The sequence below is a fragment of the Lipotes vexillifer genome, unplaced genomic scaffold (assembly GCF_000442215.2).
Source record: "Lipotes vexillifer unplaced genomic scaffold, Lipotes_vexillifer_v1.1 scaffold1728, whole genome shotgun sequence".
NCBI lineage: Eukaryota > Metazoa > Chordata > Mammalia > Artiodactyla > Lipotidae > Lipotes > Lipotes vexillifer.
The window spans coordinates 7,334-24,420 of record NW_006784330.1 but is presented as its reverse complement, the minus strand read 5'-3'; the positions used below and the strand labels follow the sequence as shown (position 1 = coordinate 24,420).

Here is a 17,087-nt window from a genome sequence, read left to right as displayed (position 1 = left end):
GCGCCTGGGCTCTCTCTAGTTGCGGCGAGCAGGGGCTGCTCTTCGTTGCGGTGCGCGGGCTTCTCATTGTGGTGGCTTCTCATTGTGGAGCACAGGCTCTAGGCGTGCGGGCTTCAGTAGTTGTGGCTAGCGGGCTCTAAAGAGCAGGCTCAGTAGTTGTGGCACATGGGCTTAGTTGCTCCACAGCATGTGGGATCTTCCCGGATCAGGGCTCGAACCCGTGTCCCCTGCCTTGGCAGGCAGATTCTTAACCACTGTGCCTCCAGGGAAGTCCAAGCTGATCATATTCTTTTAGCCACAAACCAATCTTATTTAAATCCGGACAGAAATATTACCTCAGCCATTCATGATCTGAATTGCAGTGTATGAGATCAAGTTAAATATGGTACACATAAAAAATCATGAGACATTTGTTTTGTAATAAATATGGCAGTGGCCAACTATTACTCATTAGTAGCTTTTTTGAGATAAGCTATCAAGTCTGCCCTTTCTCCCTTCTTCTTAAAACCAGTGAAGTTCATTTTTGTTCCAGGGATGTACTTCTTGGGATTTCCCAAATACTCCATCAGCATCTCCTCTCCCCAGGTGATGCCTTTGTTCTTGTTGGCATCTGTGTAAGAGAATCTGAAAGTCTGACCTGTCTTTCACCCAAACAGACCATGGAGATTTGGCCCAGTCTTGTGCTTGCCTCCCTTTTCCACAGTATGGCACTGGGCACACTTCTGAACAAAAATCTTCTTGCCCTTCTCAACATCACCCATTTTTAAATCGTTCTTTCTCCATGCACAACTAAGAGGTTCCCCTGAATATTATTATTAAATGACTTGATATTACTGCCAAGTTGTATTCCAGAAATTGACTGTACCAATTTGTTTTTCTGACCATTTGAATGTTTACTTCACTGCTCCTTTGCCAATACTAAGAATTGTAATAATTAAAATTGCCTTTGCTGATTTGATGGTGAAAATGGTACCTCATGGTTTGAATTTGAGTTTCTTTGATATTGAACTTCCTTTTCTAAACTTTATTATCAATCTGTATTTTTTTCTGTGATTCATCTTTTCACGTCCATTGTTCTTTTTTTTTTTTTTTGCGGTACGCAGGCCTCTCACTGTTGTGGCCTCTCCCATTGCGGAGCACAGGCTCTGGACGCGCAGGCTCAGCAGCCATGGCTGACGGGACCAGGCGCTCCGCGGCATGTGGGATCCCCCCGAACCGGGGCACAAACCCGCGTCCCCTGCATTGGCGGGCAGACTCTCAACCACTGCACCACCAGGGAAGCTCCCATTGTTCATTTTTATAATTCAACACTTTTCTTATAGGTTTGTATATTAAGTATGTCAATACTTTGTCAGATCTGGTACAATATTTGACTTCAAGTTCAGTTTTTACTCCATCATTTTCCTGTTCAAGAAGCCATAATGGGAGGAGCATCAGTGAAAATGGCAGAGTAAGGCTCTCCGAAAATGCTTTCCTCTATAAAAGCAACAAGAACACTCGCAAAAATCATCAAAATAATTTTTTAGAACTCTGAAAATGCACCAAAAGCTTACAGCGATTCAGGAAGCCTTTACTTAATGAAATGGCTGAATCTCAGTGAAAGCAGTGAGCTCTGTGGCATTTTGAATCGTCCAAGTCCCATTCCTCCTCGGCTTTACAGAAGCCTGAAAAACCAACACTCAGCAATCATGTTGAAAAGCAGCACCTAGCAGCCATGAGAGGGAACAGAATGGGGCTGGAGTGCCTTCAAAGTCCCATTCCCAGAGATCTGTCATTATTTGACCCGTCTGGTCCTTCCCTGGAAAACCGCATGGTTTTAAATCATACTAAGTGCACAGACAAGCAATCATAAGGCTGTCTTTATTTGACCTGACACAGAGCTCACCCAAGGCAAACAGCCTTTCCTTGAAAAAATGTTCCTTGAAAAAATCAGAAGCAGTTGTTGAACATGCATCTGTCTGAGGCAGGGGATAACAACTGGGCCAAACAATAGGCTAATAAAGGGTTAAAATAAAAAGCTGGGGAATGGGATATCCAAAAGGGGCTTTGGAACACTCTAACTTATTCCTGGGAATCTAGAAGGCAAAGTGCATGATATGGCTTCATGCCTGCCCAGAGCTGCATGCATGCTCATGATAGAACAGAAAAAGCCCTAAGCTCTTACCTCTGGCTAATCTTGAGGCTCTGCACAAACAGGAAGTGATAGAGAATAGAAAAAAAATAAGGAAAACTCAACAAAATCAAAAGTTGGTTCTTTGAAAAGATTAAAAAACCTGAAACACATGTAGGTAGTCTAACCAAAAAGACAAAAAACAGAAAGATACAGAGAGACAGAGAGAGAGAGAAAGAGAGAGAGTCTCAAATTAAAATCAGGAAATAGAGAACATTACTACCAACCTTAACAAAAATAAAAAGGATTATAAGGGAATACGATGAACAACTATATGCTAATAAATTAGACAACCTAGTTAAAATGGACAATTCCCTAGAAAAACCACCAAGACCAACTCAAAAAGAAACAGAAAAATCTGAACATACTTATTATAAGTAAAGAGACTGAATTAATAATGAAAAAACTTTCTTCAAAGAAAACTCTAGAAACAGATGGCTTCACTGGCCAATTCCACCACAATTTAAAGAAGAGTTAACACCAATCCTTCATTAACTCTTCAAAAAATAGGCATGGAAGAAACACTACCTAGCTCATTCTTTGACACCCTGACACTAAAACCAGACAAAGACATCAAAAGAAAACTATTATCAATACATTTTAAGAATATAAATGCAAAAATCCCAAACAAAATACTAGAAAACTGAACTAACATATAAAAAGGATTACACATCATGACCCAGTAAGATTTATCCCGGGGATACAAGAATGGTAAAACATGAAAGTCAACAAGGGGAGGACCTTCAAGATGGCGGAGGAGTAAGACGTGGAGATCACCTTCCACCCTACAAATACATCAAAAATACATCTACATGTGGAACAACTCCTACAGAACACCTACTGAATGCTGGCAGAAGACCTCAGACTTCCCAAAAGGCAAGAAACTCCCCACGAACCTGGGTAGGGCAAAAGAAAAACCAGAGACAGAAGAATAGGGATGGGGCTTGCCTTGTGGCGCAGTGGTTGAGAGTCCGCCTGCCGATGCAGGGGACACAGGTTCGTGCCCCAGTCCGGAAAGATCCCACATGCCGCGGAGCGGATAGGCCCGTGAGCCATGGCTGCTAGGCCTGTGCGTCCGGAGCCTGTGCTCCACAACGGGAGAGGCCACATCAGTGAGAGGCCCGCGTACCGCAAAAAAAAAAAAAAAAAAAAAAAAAAAGAATAGGGACAAGACCTGCACCTCTGGGAGGGAGCTGTGAGGGAGGAAAAGTTGCCACAAACTAGGAAGCTCCTTCACTGGCAGAGATGGGGTGGGGGTGGGGGAAGCTTCAGAGCCACGGAGGAGAGCGCAGCAACAGGGGAGCAGAGGGCAAAGCGGAGAGATTCCTGCACAGAGGACCGGTGCCGACCAGCACTCACCAGCCTGAGAGGCTTGTCTGCTCACCAGCCAGGGCAGGTGGGGGCTGGGAGCTGAGGCTCAGGCTTCGGAGGTCAGATCCCAGGGAGAGGACTGGGGTTGGCGGCATGAACACAGCCTGAAGGGGTTAGTGCACCACGGCTAGCCGGGAGGGAGTCCGGGGAAAAGTCTGGAGCTGCCGAACAGGCAAGAGACCATTGTTTCGGGGTGCGCGAGGAGAGGAGATTCAGAGCACCACCTAAATGAGCTTCAGAGATGGGCGCGAGCCGCAGCTATCAGCGCAGACACCAGAGACGGGCATGAAATGCTAAGGTTGTTGCTGCAGCCGCCAAGAATCCTGTGTGCAAGCACAGGCCACTCTCCACACCTGCCCTCCCGAGAGCCTGTGGAGCCCGCCACTGCCAGGGTCCTGTGATCCAGGGACAGCTTCCCCGGGAGAACACACACCAGCCTCTGCTGCCGCAGGCTCACCCCGCATTCCGTACCCCTCCCTCCCCCTGGCCTGATTGAACCAGAGCCCCTGCATCAGCTGTTCCTTTAACCCCGTCCTGTCTGGGCAAAGAACAGATGCCCTCAGGTGACCTACATGCAGAGTGCCAGGGCCAAATCCAAAGCTGAATCCCAGGAAGTGTGCGAACAAAGAAGAGAAAGGGAAATCTCTCCCAGCAGCCTCAGGAGCAGCAGATTAAATCTCCACAATCAACTTGATGTACCCTGCATCTGTGGAATACCTGAATAGACAAGGAATCATCACAAAATTGAGGCGGTGGACTTTGGGAGCAACTGTAGACTTGGGGTTTGCTGTATGTGACTGACTAGTTTGATTTTTATGTTTATCTTAGTATAGTTTTTAGCGCTTGTTATCATTGGTGGATTTGGTTATTGGTTTGGTTGCTCTCTTCTCTTTTTTATTACTTTTAAATTTTTTTTAACTTTAATAATATTTTTAAAGATTTTTTTTATTTTAATAAATTTATTTTATTTTATTTTATTTTATCGCTCTTTCTTTTTTTCCTCCCTTCTCTTCAGAGCCATGTGGCTGACAGGGTCTTGAGGCTCCAGTCAGCTGACAGGCCTGAGCCCCTGAGGTGGGAGAGCCGAGTTCAGGACATCAGACCACCAGAGACCTCCTGGACACACCTAACATCAACTGGCGAGAGCTCTCCCAGAGATCTCTGTCTCAGTGCTTAGACCCAGCTCCACCCAACGTGCAGCAAGCTCTAGTGCTGGACACCCCATGCCAAACAACCAGCAAGACAGGAACACAACCCCCCCCATTAGGAGGGAGGCTACCTAAATCATACTGAGTGCACAGACAAGCAAAAGCTAAGAGAATTCAGCACCACCAAGCCAGCTTTACAACAAATGCAAAAGGAAATTCTCTAGGCAGGAAACAAAAGAGAAGGAAAAGACCTACAATAAAAAAACCAAAACAATTAAGAAAATGGTAACAGAAACATACATATGGATAATTACCTTAAATGTAAATAGATTAAATGCTCCCACCAAAAAACATAGACTGGCTGAATGGATACAAAAACAAGACCCATATATATGCTGTCTACAAGAGACCCACTTTAGACCTAGCGACACATACAGACTGAAAGTGAGGGGATGGCAAAGGATATTCCATGCAAATAGAAATCAAAAGAAAGCTGGAGTAGCAATTCTCATATCAGACAAAGCAGACTTTAAAATAAAGACTATTAGAAGAGAAAAAGAAGGACACTACATAATGATCAAGGTATCAATCCAAGAAGAAGATAGAACAATTGTAAATATTTGCACACCCAACATAGGAGCACCTCAATACATAAGGCAAATGCTAACAGCCATAAAAGGGGAAATTGACAGTAACACAGTAATAGTAGGGGACTTCAATGCCCCACTTTCACCAATAGATAGATCATCCAAAATGAAAATAAATAAGCACAAGCTTTAAATGATACATTAAACAAGATGGACTTAATTCATATTTATAGAACATTCCATCCAAAAACAACAGAATACACTTTCTTCTCAAGTGCTCATGGAACATTCTCCAAGATAGGTCATATCTTGAGTCACAAAATGAAGCCTTGGTAAATTTAAGAAAATTGAAATCGTATCAAGTATATTTTCCAACCACAACGCTATGAGACTAGATATCACTTACATGGAAAAAACTGTAAAAAATACAAACACATGGAAGCTAAACAATACACTACTAAATAACCAAGAGATCACCAAAAAAATCAAAGAGGAAATCAAAAAATACCTAAAAACAAATGACGATGAAAACACGATGACCGAAAACCTATGGGATGCAGCAACAGCAGTTCTAAGAGGGAAGTTTACAGCAATACAGTCCTACCTCAAGAAACAAGAAAAATATCAGTTAGAGGAAGAAGAACTAAAAAACCCCCGAAGTTAGCAGAAGGAAAGAAATCATAAAAATCAGATCAGAAATAAATGAAAAAAAATGAAGGACACAATAGCAAAGATCAATAAAACTTAAAGCTGGCACAGTGGCTGAGAGTCCTCCTGCCAATGCAGGGGACACGGGTTTGTGCCCCAGTCCGGGAGAATCCCATATGCCACGGAGCGGCTGGGCCCATGAGCCATGGCCGCTAAGCCTGTGCGTCCGGAACCTGTGCTCCGCAACGGGAGAGGCCACAACAGTGAGAGGCCCACGTACAGCAAAAGCAAAAACAAACAAAAAAAACCTTAAAGCTGGTTCTTTGAGAAGAGAAACAAAACTGATAAGTCATTAGCCAGACTCATCAAGAAAAAAGGGAAAACACTCAAATCAACAGAAATAGAAATGAAAAAGGAGAAGTAACAACTGACGCTGCAGAAATACAAAGGATCATGAGAGATTACTACAAGCAACTATATGCCAGTAAAATGGACAACCTGGAAGAAATGGACAAATTCTTAGAAAAGCACAACCTTCTGAGACTGAACCAGGAAGAAATAGAAAATATGAACAGACCAATAACAAGCACTGAAATTGAAACTGTGATTAAAAATCTTCCAACAAACAAAAGCCCAGGACCAGATGGATTCACAGGCAAATTCTATCAAACATTTACAGAAGAGCTAACACCGATCCTTCTCAAACTCTTCCAAAATATAGCAGAGGGAGGAACACTCCCAAACTCATTCTAAGAGGCCACCATCACCCTGATACCAAAACCAGACAAAGATGTCATGAAAAAGGAAAACTACAGGCCAATATCACTGATGAATATAGATGCAAAAATCCTCAACAAAATACTAGTAAACAGAATCCAACAGAACACTAAAAGGATCATACACCATGAGCAAGTGGGGTTTATCCCAGGAATGCAAGGATTCTTCAATATACGCAAATCAATCAATGTGATACATCATATTAACAAATTGAAGGATAAAAACCATATGATCATCTCAATAGATGCAGAAAAAGCTTTTGACAAAATTCAACACCCATTTATGATAAACACCCTCCAGAAAGTAGGCATAGAGGGAACTTACCTCAATATAATAAAGGCCATATATGACAAACCCACAGCCAACATCATTCTCAATGGTGAAAAAGTGAAAGCATTTCCACTAAGATCAGGAAAAAGACAAGGCTTCTCACTCTCACCACTATTATTCAACATAGTTTTGGAAGTTTTAGCCACAGCAATCAGAGAAGAAAAATAAATAAAAGGAATCCAAATCAGAAAAGAAGTAAAACTGTCACTGTTTGCAGATGACGTGATACGATACATAGTGAATCCTAAAGATGCCACCAGAAAACTACTAGAGCTAATCAATGAATTTGGTAAAGTTGCAGGATACAAAACTAATGCACAGAAATCTCTTGCATTCCTCCTATACAGTAACAATGAAAGACCAGAAAGAGAAATTAAGGAAACACTCCCATTCACCATTGCAACAAAAAGAATAAAATACCTAGGAATAAAACTACCTAAGGAGACAAAAGACCTATATGCAGAAAACTATAAGACACTGATGAAAGAAATTAAAGATGATACAAACAGATGGAGAGATATACCATGTTCTTGGATTGGAATAATCAATATGGTGAAAATGACTATACTACCCAAAGCAATCTACAGATTCAATGCAACCTCTATCAAACCACCCATGGCACTTTTCACAGAACTAGAAAAACCATTTCACAATTTGTATGGAAACACAAAAGACCCCAAATAGCCAAAGCAATCTTGAGAACAAAAAAAGGAGCTGGAGGAATCAGGCTCCTTGACTTCAGACTATACTACAAAGCTACAGTAATCAAGACAGTATGGTACTGGCACAAAAATAGAAATATAGATCAATGGAACAGGATAGAAAGCACAGAGATAAACCCACACACATATGGTCACCTTATCTTTGATAAAGGAGACAAGAATGTACAATGGAGAAAAGACAGTCTCTTCAATAAGTGGTGCTGGGAAAACTGGACAGCTACATATAAAAGAATGAAATTAGAACATTCCCTAACACCATACAGACAAAGAAAAATAAACTCAAAATAGATTAAAGACCTAAATGTAAGGCCACACACTATAAAACTTAGAGGAAAACATAGGCAGAACATTCTATGACATAAATCACAGCAAGATCCTTTTTGACACACCTCCTAGAGAAATTAAAAAAAACAAAAACAAATGGGACCTAATGAAACTTAAAAGCTTTTGCACAGCAAAAGGAAACCATAAACAAGACGAAAAGACAACCCTCAGAATGGGAGAAAGTATTTGCAAACGAAGCAACTGAGAAGGATTAATCTCCAAAATATACAAGCAGCTCATGCAGCTCAATATCAAAAAAACAAATAACCCAACCCAATAATGGGCAGAAGACCTAAACAGACATTTCTCCAAAGAAGATACAGATTGCCAACAAACAGATGAAAGGATGCTCAACATCACTAATCATTAGAGAAATGTAAATCAAAACTACAATGAGGTATCACCTCACACCAGTCAGTGACCATCATGAAAAAAATCTACAAACAATAAATGCTAGGGAGGGTGTGGTAAAAAGGGAGCCCTCTCACACTGTTGGTGGGAATGTAAATTGATACAGCCACTATGGAGAACAGTATGGAGGTTCCTTAAAAAATTAAAAGTAGAACTACCAAACGACCCAGCTATCTCACTACTGGGCATATACCCTGAGAAAACCATAATTCACTGAGTCATGTACCACAATGTTCACTTCAGCACTATTTACAATAGCCAGGACATGGAAGCAACTTAAGTGTCCATTGACAGATGAATGGATAAAGAATATGTGGCACATATACACAATGGAATATTACTCAGCCATAAAAAGAAACGAAATTGAGTTTTTTGTAGTGACGTGGATGGACCTAGAGTCTGTCATGCAGAGTGAAGTAAGGCAGAAAGAGAAAAACAAATACTGTATGCTAACACATATATGTGGAATCTAAAAAAACAACAAACACAAATAAAAAAACAGTTCTGATGAACCTAGGGGCAGGACAGGAATAAAGACGCAGATTTAGAGAACAGACCTGAGGACACGGTGAGGGGGAAGGGTAAGCTGGGATAAAGTGAGAGAGTAGCATTACATATATACACTACCAAATGTAAAATAGCTAGCTAGTGGGAAGCAGCTGCATAGGACAGGGAGATCAGCTCAGTGCTTTGTGACCACCTAGAGGGGTGGGATAGAGATGCAAGGGGAAGGGGATAGGGGGATATATGTGTACATACAGCTGATTCACTTTGTTATATGGCAGAAACTAACACAACATTGTAAAGCAACTATACTCCAATAAAGATGTTAGAAAAAAAAACCCAGACACAAAAAGGACAAATATTATATGATTCCACTTAAATTAGGTACCTGTAATAGGCAAATTCATAGACATAATAGGTAGAGTAGAGATTAACAGGGGCTGGGAGAAGTGGAATGGGGAGTTATTGCTTTATGGGTAGAGAATTTTTGCTTGAGATGATGAAAAAGTTCTGGAAATAGCCAGTGGTGATAGCTACACAATGTTGTGAATGTACTTAATGCCACTGCATTTTTCCTTATAAAATGATTAAAATATGTATATTTTATCACAATTTTTTTAATGTTAATAAGAGGCCTAAGAAAAAAAATTTTTTTGGACAAAGCAATTATTCTTCCAAGAAATTGTCCTAAGGAAAATACAAGGAGGTATGTAAAGATTTAGTCACAAGGATGTTTTGTTAAGATGTTTTGTAGTTTTGTAGTTTTGATGTTTTGTAGTTTTACAAAACAAAATGAGACAACATAAAACAAAAATAAAGAATACAATTTTCTTTTTTTGGCCACAACGTGTGGCTCGTGGGATCTTAGTTCTCCGACCAGGGATTGAACCCGGGCCCTCAGCAGTGAAAGTGCAGAGTCCTGACCACTGGACCACCAGGGAATTCACAAGAATACAATTTTAATGTCCCCAAACAAGCCATTGATGAAATATACTATGATGTATAACAGAGTGCCACAGAGAAATTTAGGAAAAGAACTATGTTCTTTTTGAGAAGAACACTTAATTACATGGAAAGACTAAGAGGAAATACTGAAAAATGTTAGTGGTGGTTATTTCTGGGTAGTGGGATTATAGATGATTTTTCTTTTCTTTTATGTAATTTTTATGTTCTAAATTTATTACAATAAATATGCACTTTTAATAAACTAAAAAAAAAGTCAGCAAAAGTAATACACAATGTAAAAAATTAACAAACGGAAACCTCAATTAAAGAGTTGGGAGACCAGAAGGGGGCGCTCTTGTACCCTGCAACTACAGCACAGACCAACAGGCAGAAAAAACTCTTCTTTCCTGGTAAGGCCAATGAAAAGCCATGGACTCTTAGTTTACTATAGCTCTTCCAACTTCCTTTTCTTCTCTATAAAAGTGTTCTCCTCCCCTTGCCATTGGGGGACTTGCCCATGGCTCGCCATGGTTGTAGACCCCAAGTTGCAATTCTCTGCTCATCCTGAATAAATCCATCTTTGCTGAAGAAATATCTGGTGGTCTATTTGTTTCAGGTCAACAATGTATTACTAAAATAAAGGGGAAAAATCACATGATTGTCTCGATAGACACAGAAAAATTACTTAACAAAATCCACCACCCTTTCATGATAAAAACACTCAACAAACTAGCAATATAAGGGAACTTCCTCAACATGATGAAAAGAATCTATAAAACGCCCACAGTTAACCTCATACTTAATGATGAAAGACTGATTGCTTCCCCTTAAGGTAAATAACAAGACAAGAATATGCATTCTCACCACTTCTCTTCAACACTGTACTGAAGGTTATAGCCAGGTCAATCAGGCAAGAAAAAGAGGGAAAAAAGGCATCCAGGTTGGAATGGAAGAAGTAAAAAATATCACTATTCAGATTCCATGATCTTGTATATAGAAAATTCTAAATAAGGAATCCACAAAAAAAAATCTACTAGAACGAATAAGCTTAGCAAGATTGCAGGATACAAGATCAATATATACAAAAATCAATTTTATTTCTATATACTGGCATTGAGCAATCCAAAAATAAAATCAAGAAAACAATTCCGTTTACTGTAATGTCAAAAAGAATAAAAAACTTAGAAATAAAATTAACAAAGGAAGTAAAGTCTTGCACATAGGGAACTATGAAACAACCTTGAATGAAATTTTAAAAGAATTAAATAAATGGAAAAGTAAAACATCCTGTGTTCATGTATTAGAAGACTTAATATTGTTAATATACAATATCCCCCAAGTTGATCTACAGATTCAATGCAATGACTAAGAAAATTCCAGCTGGATTTTTCTTCTTTACCCAGAAATTGACAAACAGATCCTAAAATTCATATGGAAATGCAAGAGACCTAAAAAGCCAAAACAATTTTGGAAAAAAAAAAGTTAAAGGACTCACAGTTCCCAATTTCAAAACTTACTACACAGCTGTAGTAAAAAAGAGTGTGATACTGGCATGAGAACAGAAACATAAGTCAATAGAATAGAATTGTGAGTCAAGAAATAAACCCTAACATTTATAGTCAAGTGATTTTCAACAAGGGTGCCAAGGCAATTCAATGAGTCAAAGACTGCTTTTTTTCAACAAATGGCACTGGGACAACTGGCTATCCACAAGTAAAAGAATGAAGCTGAACCTTTTCCATACACCACACACAAAAACTAAGACAAAATGGTCCAAAAACCTAAATTTAAGTATTAAAACTATAAAACCCTTAGAAGAAAACATAGGACTAAATCTTCTTGACCTTGGATTAGGCACTGGCTTCTTAGATATGACATCAAAAGCACATACAACAAATGAAAAACATACAAAAACAAATATTAAAACTTTTGTGCTTCAAAGAACACCATCAAGAAAGTGAAAAAACTGGGCTTCCCTGGTGGCGCAGTGGTTGAGAGTCCGCCTGCCGATGCAGAGGATATGGGTTCGTGCCCTGGTCCAGGAAGATCCCACATGCCGCATAGCGGCTAGGCCCGTGAGCCATGTCCACTGAGCCTGCGCGTCCGGAGCCTGTGCTCCACAACGGGAGAGGCCACAACAGTGAGAGGCCCGCGTACCACCAAAAAAGAAGAAAGTGAAAAAACAATCCACAGAACAGGAGAAAAATTTTGCAAATACAAATCCATGCAAATGGATTAGTATCCAAAATATATAAAGAACCATTACAACTCAACAGTAATAAGATAAATAATCCAATTTTTTAAATGGGCAAAGGATTTGAATAGACATTTCTCCTAAGAAGATATACAAATGGCCAATAAGCATGTTAGGGAAATGCAAATCAAAACCACAACGAGATACCACTTCACATTCACTAGGATGGCTATAATCAAAAAGAGAGATAATAACAAGTGTCACCGAGGATGTGGAGAAATTGGAACCATCACATACATTGCTGGTGGGAATGTAAAATGGTACGGTCTCTTTTTAAAACAGTTTGGCATTGCCCCAAAATGTTAAAGTTACATAAAGTTACCACATAACTCAGCAATTCCACTTCTAGCTAAATACCCAGAAGAATCAAAAAACACAGCCACACAAAAAGTTGTACACGAATATCCATGGCAACATTATTCACAATAGCAAAAATGTGGAAACAACCCAAAATGCCTACCAATTGTTGAACAAAATGTTGTATATCCATACCATGGACTATTATTCAGCCATAGCAAGGAATGAAGTCTTGTACTAATACATGCTACAACATGGGTGAACCTTGAAAACAATATGCTAAATGAAATAAGGCAGACACAAAAGACCACATATTGTATCACTCCATTTAGATAAAATATCCATAATAGGCAAATCCATAGAAACAGAAAAGTAGATTAGTGATTGCCTAGGGTTGGGAGTAGGGAGAAATGGGGAGTAACTACTAATGGATGTGGGGCTTCCTTCTGGGGTGATGAAAGTGTTATGGAGTTAAGACTGTGATGATGGTTGCATGGCTTTGTGAATATACTAAAAAATACTAATGGGTGAAGTTTCTGGTATGTGAATTCTATCTCTAGATAGATGAAAGGAAAAAGGAATGAAAACAGGAAAGGAAGGAAGAAAAGAAGGAAGAAGATAGATCAGGTAGATGGAAGGAAGGGAGGGAAGGATGGAAGAAGAAAAGATAAACAAAGCCAGTCAGCCAGCCATGAGTCAGTATGGCTCACCTGAGTTTTTGGTCAAAAGCAACAAAACCTGCCTATATTAAATTCAAACTTCTCCCAAGCTTGAAAGATTCACCATGATCTTGCCTCACACAAACTTATTTACTTCTTGATTCTAGCACGAACCTAGCCAGTCTGATCTCCATGGCAGGCTTATTTTCACCTGAATGGTATTGCTTATAGTGTTACCTAACTCTGAATAACTTTCCTCTGGCCCTCCATGTTTCTAATTTTGCTTTCATTTTTTAGAAGTCAAAAATCAAGTGTTGCCTACTTTGAAGCTGCCTTTAAACTACCACATATAGATAACATTACAGGCTGAGTGTAAGCTCTTTGAGAAAAGAAGCATTATGCTTCTTTATTGCCTTTCAGAGATCCTAAAACATGCTAAATACTTGTCATTCAGATGATCCACTCACTTAAATTGCTTTTCAAAAATACCTCTCTATTGATAAGTTTCAATGGATAGGTAGGACTGATATGTAATCATTATGGGTACTCAACCCCATCATAAATGAATGTGTGGCTGAGAGTGCTAGCTATCCACCATAACCCAATCTCCCCGTCTTCCATAGTATCTGGATGTACATGTGCTCAACCACGCTACATTTCGCAGACTTCTTTATGAATAGGTGTGGCCATGAGACCAAGATCCTCCAATAAAATGTGGGTGAAGTGATGCATGCAACTTTCAGGCCTGGCCAATAAAATTTCTCATAATTGTTTCTCCATGCTCTCTCCCCTCTTCCTGTGAGTAGTAATGGCAATGAAAGAGCACCTTGGAAGCCATGTTTTGAACATGACAGAGCCTGTTGTCAGCCTAAATCCCTGAATAATCACATGGAGGAGAGCTACCTACTGACTTGAATATTTGCTCTCCTCTGTTTATTCCTTTAAGTAAACTTCTATTGTGTTTGAGATTATTTGTGTTAGCAGTCTGGCATACCCTTTAGTGTCCTAAAGGATTTTTTTCAGTGATTCCCCCACTGCCTACAAAGTAACATTCAAACTCCTGACCTACCCCAATCTACCTTATTGATTTTTTTCCCTCAATTACCTCACTTCATTCACTCTACAATTCTACTAAACAGAACATGGTCCTACATATATTCCACATTTACCTCTGTGTTTGGTTACACTGATCCCTTCACCTACAATGGTATTTCATTCCATCTCCATACATCTAAAATTCACCAATTTCAAGACCTAAAAATGCCACCTCTTCCATGCAGGCTTCTCTGTTCCTCCAACTTATCGCTATTATAAATCCTGGTGAGACTTAATATTTCTCTAATAAATTGTCTCATTTGTTTTTCTTTTGCCAATGAATATGCTTTTTTGTTTGTTTGTTTTTGTTTTTAAATTTTTTATTTATTTTTGGCTGCACTGGGTCTTTGTTGCTGCACACAGGCTTCCTCTAGTTGCAGCAAGCGGAGGCTACTCTTTGTTGAGGTACACGGGCTTCTCACTGCAGTGGCTTCTCTTGTTGCGGAGTACGGGCTCTAGGTGCGTGGGCTTCAGTAGTTGTGGTGTGTGGGCTCAGCAGTTGTGGCGTGTGGGCTCTAGAGTGCAGGCTCAGTAGTTGTGGCACACAGGCTTAGCTGCTCCATGGCATGTGGGATCTTCCCAGACCAGGGATTGAACCAGTGTCCCCTGCACTAGCAGGTGGATCCCCAACTACTACACCACCAGGGAAGTCCTTGAATATGTTTTAATACCTACCAGTCCATATATTTTTAAGGGAAGGATTCTTATCTGATTCAGCTTTATATAGTCTTGAGCACCTAGCACAGTATCTTTTACAGAGCAGGAATTCAGTAAATATTTGTTAAATTAAAAGAAAAATGAATTAATGGAATATCAATTCTAAATATTCCCACTATCATTCTTACATTAATAATATCCACTATCAATCTCAGCCCAATCTCTGTCCTTATTAGTAGAGTTGGATTTGATGTGATTTTTATCATTTGGAACACGATAACAGTTGAGCTCATAATGAAATCATACCTGGCAGTATCCAATTTTGGGATTCCTGAATGCATAAGCAGTGAGTACCCGCCTCAGAGCAGATATGCCAGTGTCACTCTGAAAGGCTGGATGCTCAGGCAGGGAGCGACGCAAATCACGTTCAATTTCTTCAGTAGCCAAGTTGCAGGTCCCTAAAGACTGCTCAACCACTTCAGCATAATAGCCAGGATTAGCAGCCATGTCATTAACAGCACCTGTACAGATGATCACATTAACATACAAAAGAAGAGGAACATAACAAAGCTACTACTTGCCTATATACATGAAGAACTGGATTACTTTTTTTTTTTTGGATTACTTTTAAATTAAGCTTTATGCTCAAGTGTTATCTGAGTACAAACAATAAAAGGAAAAGCTTCACACTAGAATCTATAACATCAGGACAGGAATCTTATCCAAAAGAATAACATTTTCATGAACTGTCTTTTCCCCTTAACTTCCTTCTGACACTAGAGATTCCCACCCTGTCTCTTGCAGTTAGCTATTGCCTAATAAACTAATCTGCTCAGATAATGGATGTATGGATATATAGGTAAGTACACATAACTACCGTACTCTCTGTGACTAGTCTGAACTCATGATAAGACTTAGTCCTAGCCATCTTTGTAATTATTTTTATTTAGCTTAGTACATAACTCCTAGAAGGGGCATAGATAATGTTTGTTAAATGAATAAATGTAATACCTGAAAAAAGCATCCAGAGCTCTCCTCTTAAGGTCTCTGGAATCCCTCTTACAACCAGATCTTGAGTCTTTTTGGTCCGAAACATGCTAACACCACGCCCACATTCTGTAAACAGGATGTTCCAGGACTGTTCCTTCATCTTTTCTTTCAACTATAACAAAAAAATCAAAGCAATTAAACATGGTGAGAAATTAACTTAATTTGAAATTAAGTTTCAAATAACTCGATAACTCTCTTCACCATGAAACAATACCTATGGAAAACAAGAACACAGAAAGTCAAAATCAGTATTCACAGATGGGCTAAACACTGCACCACTGTCATCACAAAAATCTTTAAAATCCATGTGAGCATAACAGGTTTAATTTACTATTTTAGTTCTTCTCATATTAAAATGGGAAAACCATGACACCTAGGAGGTAAAGCTTTGAACCATCATTCTCACCAATCACCCCAATTAGGATTGACTGTTAGAAATCTATGCAAATAAAGCCCAAGGTTCAACTTTCATCTTAATTCTTGATAACAGTCCTATTTTGTAATGGAACCAAACATGTCACACAGTAGCACCTGCTAGAAAACCTTTTCAAGCCCAAAAAGAAGAGTTTTCAGTCTGATCTAAGATTTTTATTTTTGATCAACTGTTTCAATCTATAGATTTAATAAATATTTTGTTTTCCTACCATTTTGGAATTAAGAGTCTCCAAATTCTGAGGGTGAAATACTGTCATTAAGGCTTCAGTGTTCACAGTTTTGCTGCATTCTCTCTGACATATCAAAGATTGTACCTCAATATCATCAGATGGGTCTACAGACTCAGAACTAATAGGAACCTGAAAAAGAAAGAATATAATTGTCCCAAATGTGTGCCTAAAAGTTTCCGCAAAAAGAAAAAGTGCTAATGTTTTATCTATCATTTACAAACCACAATTTATATACATAATAAATATTAAAGCAATGTCTCAGAAGAACATTGTTTTTCCACCAAAATTAGAGATGTCAACAAACTAATGTCCAGAACATCAAGCTCAGGACCTTAGTGAGTGAATTCCCCTACTTGGGTTTTAAAATACAGGCAAAACATTAAAAAAAAACAGGTCAGAACATTGGAAATTAACCAAAGGCAGAGAATGAACTGAAAAGTATCGATTCAAAAAAAACTAATGAACCTCAGTAA

The 17,087-nt window shown here is 39.3% G+C and overlaps 1 protein-coding gene, 1 non-coding gene and 1 pseudogene across 2 annotated transcripts in view; all 3 read right to left on the bottom strand.

Annotated features, from left to right (window-relative positions):
- The window catches only part of TBC1D8B (TBC1 domain family member 8B), a 34,959-nt gene extending 18,220 nt beyond the window's left edge, over window positions 1–16,739 (bottom strand). Inside the window, exons 1-3 of the mRNA XM_007456708.1 lie at window positions 16,594–16,739; window positions 15,911–16,061; window positions 15,206–15,420 (exon numbers count right to left, since the gene is read on the bottom strand). Of these exons, the coding sequence (XP_007456770.1) occupies window positions 15,206–15,420; window positions 15,911–16,061; window positions 16,594–16,641 (414 nt within the window). The 5' untranslated portion in view covers window positions 16,642–16,739. The remainder of the gene's footprint in view (window positions 1–15,205; window positions 15,421–15,910; window positions 16,062–16,593) is intronic.
- On the bottom strand, window positions 444–761 carry LOC103081317 (cytochrome c pseudogene; annotated as a pseudogene).
- On the bottom strand, window positions 9,861–9,933 carry TRNAE-UUC (transfer RNA glutamic acid (anticodon UUC)). Its single transcript has one exon. It is a non-coding gene; the product is annotated as a tRNA-Glu (tRNA).
- Window positions 16,740–17,087: the final 348 nt, after the last annotated feature.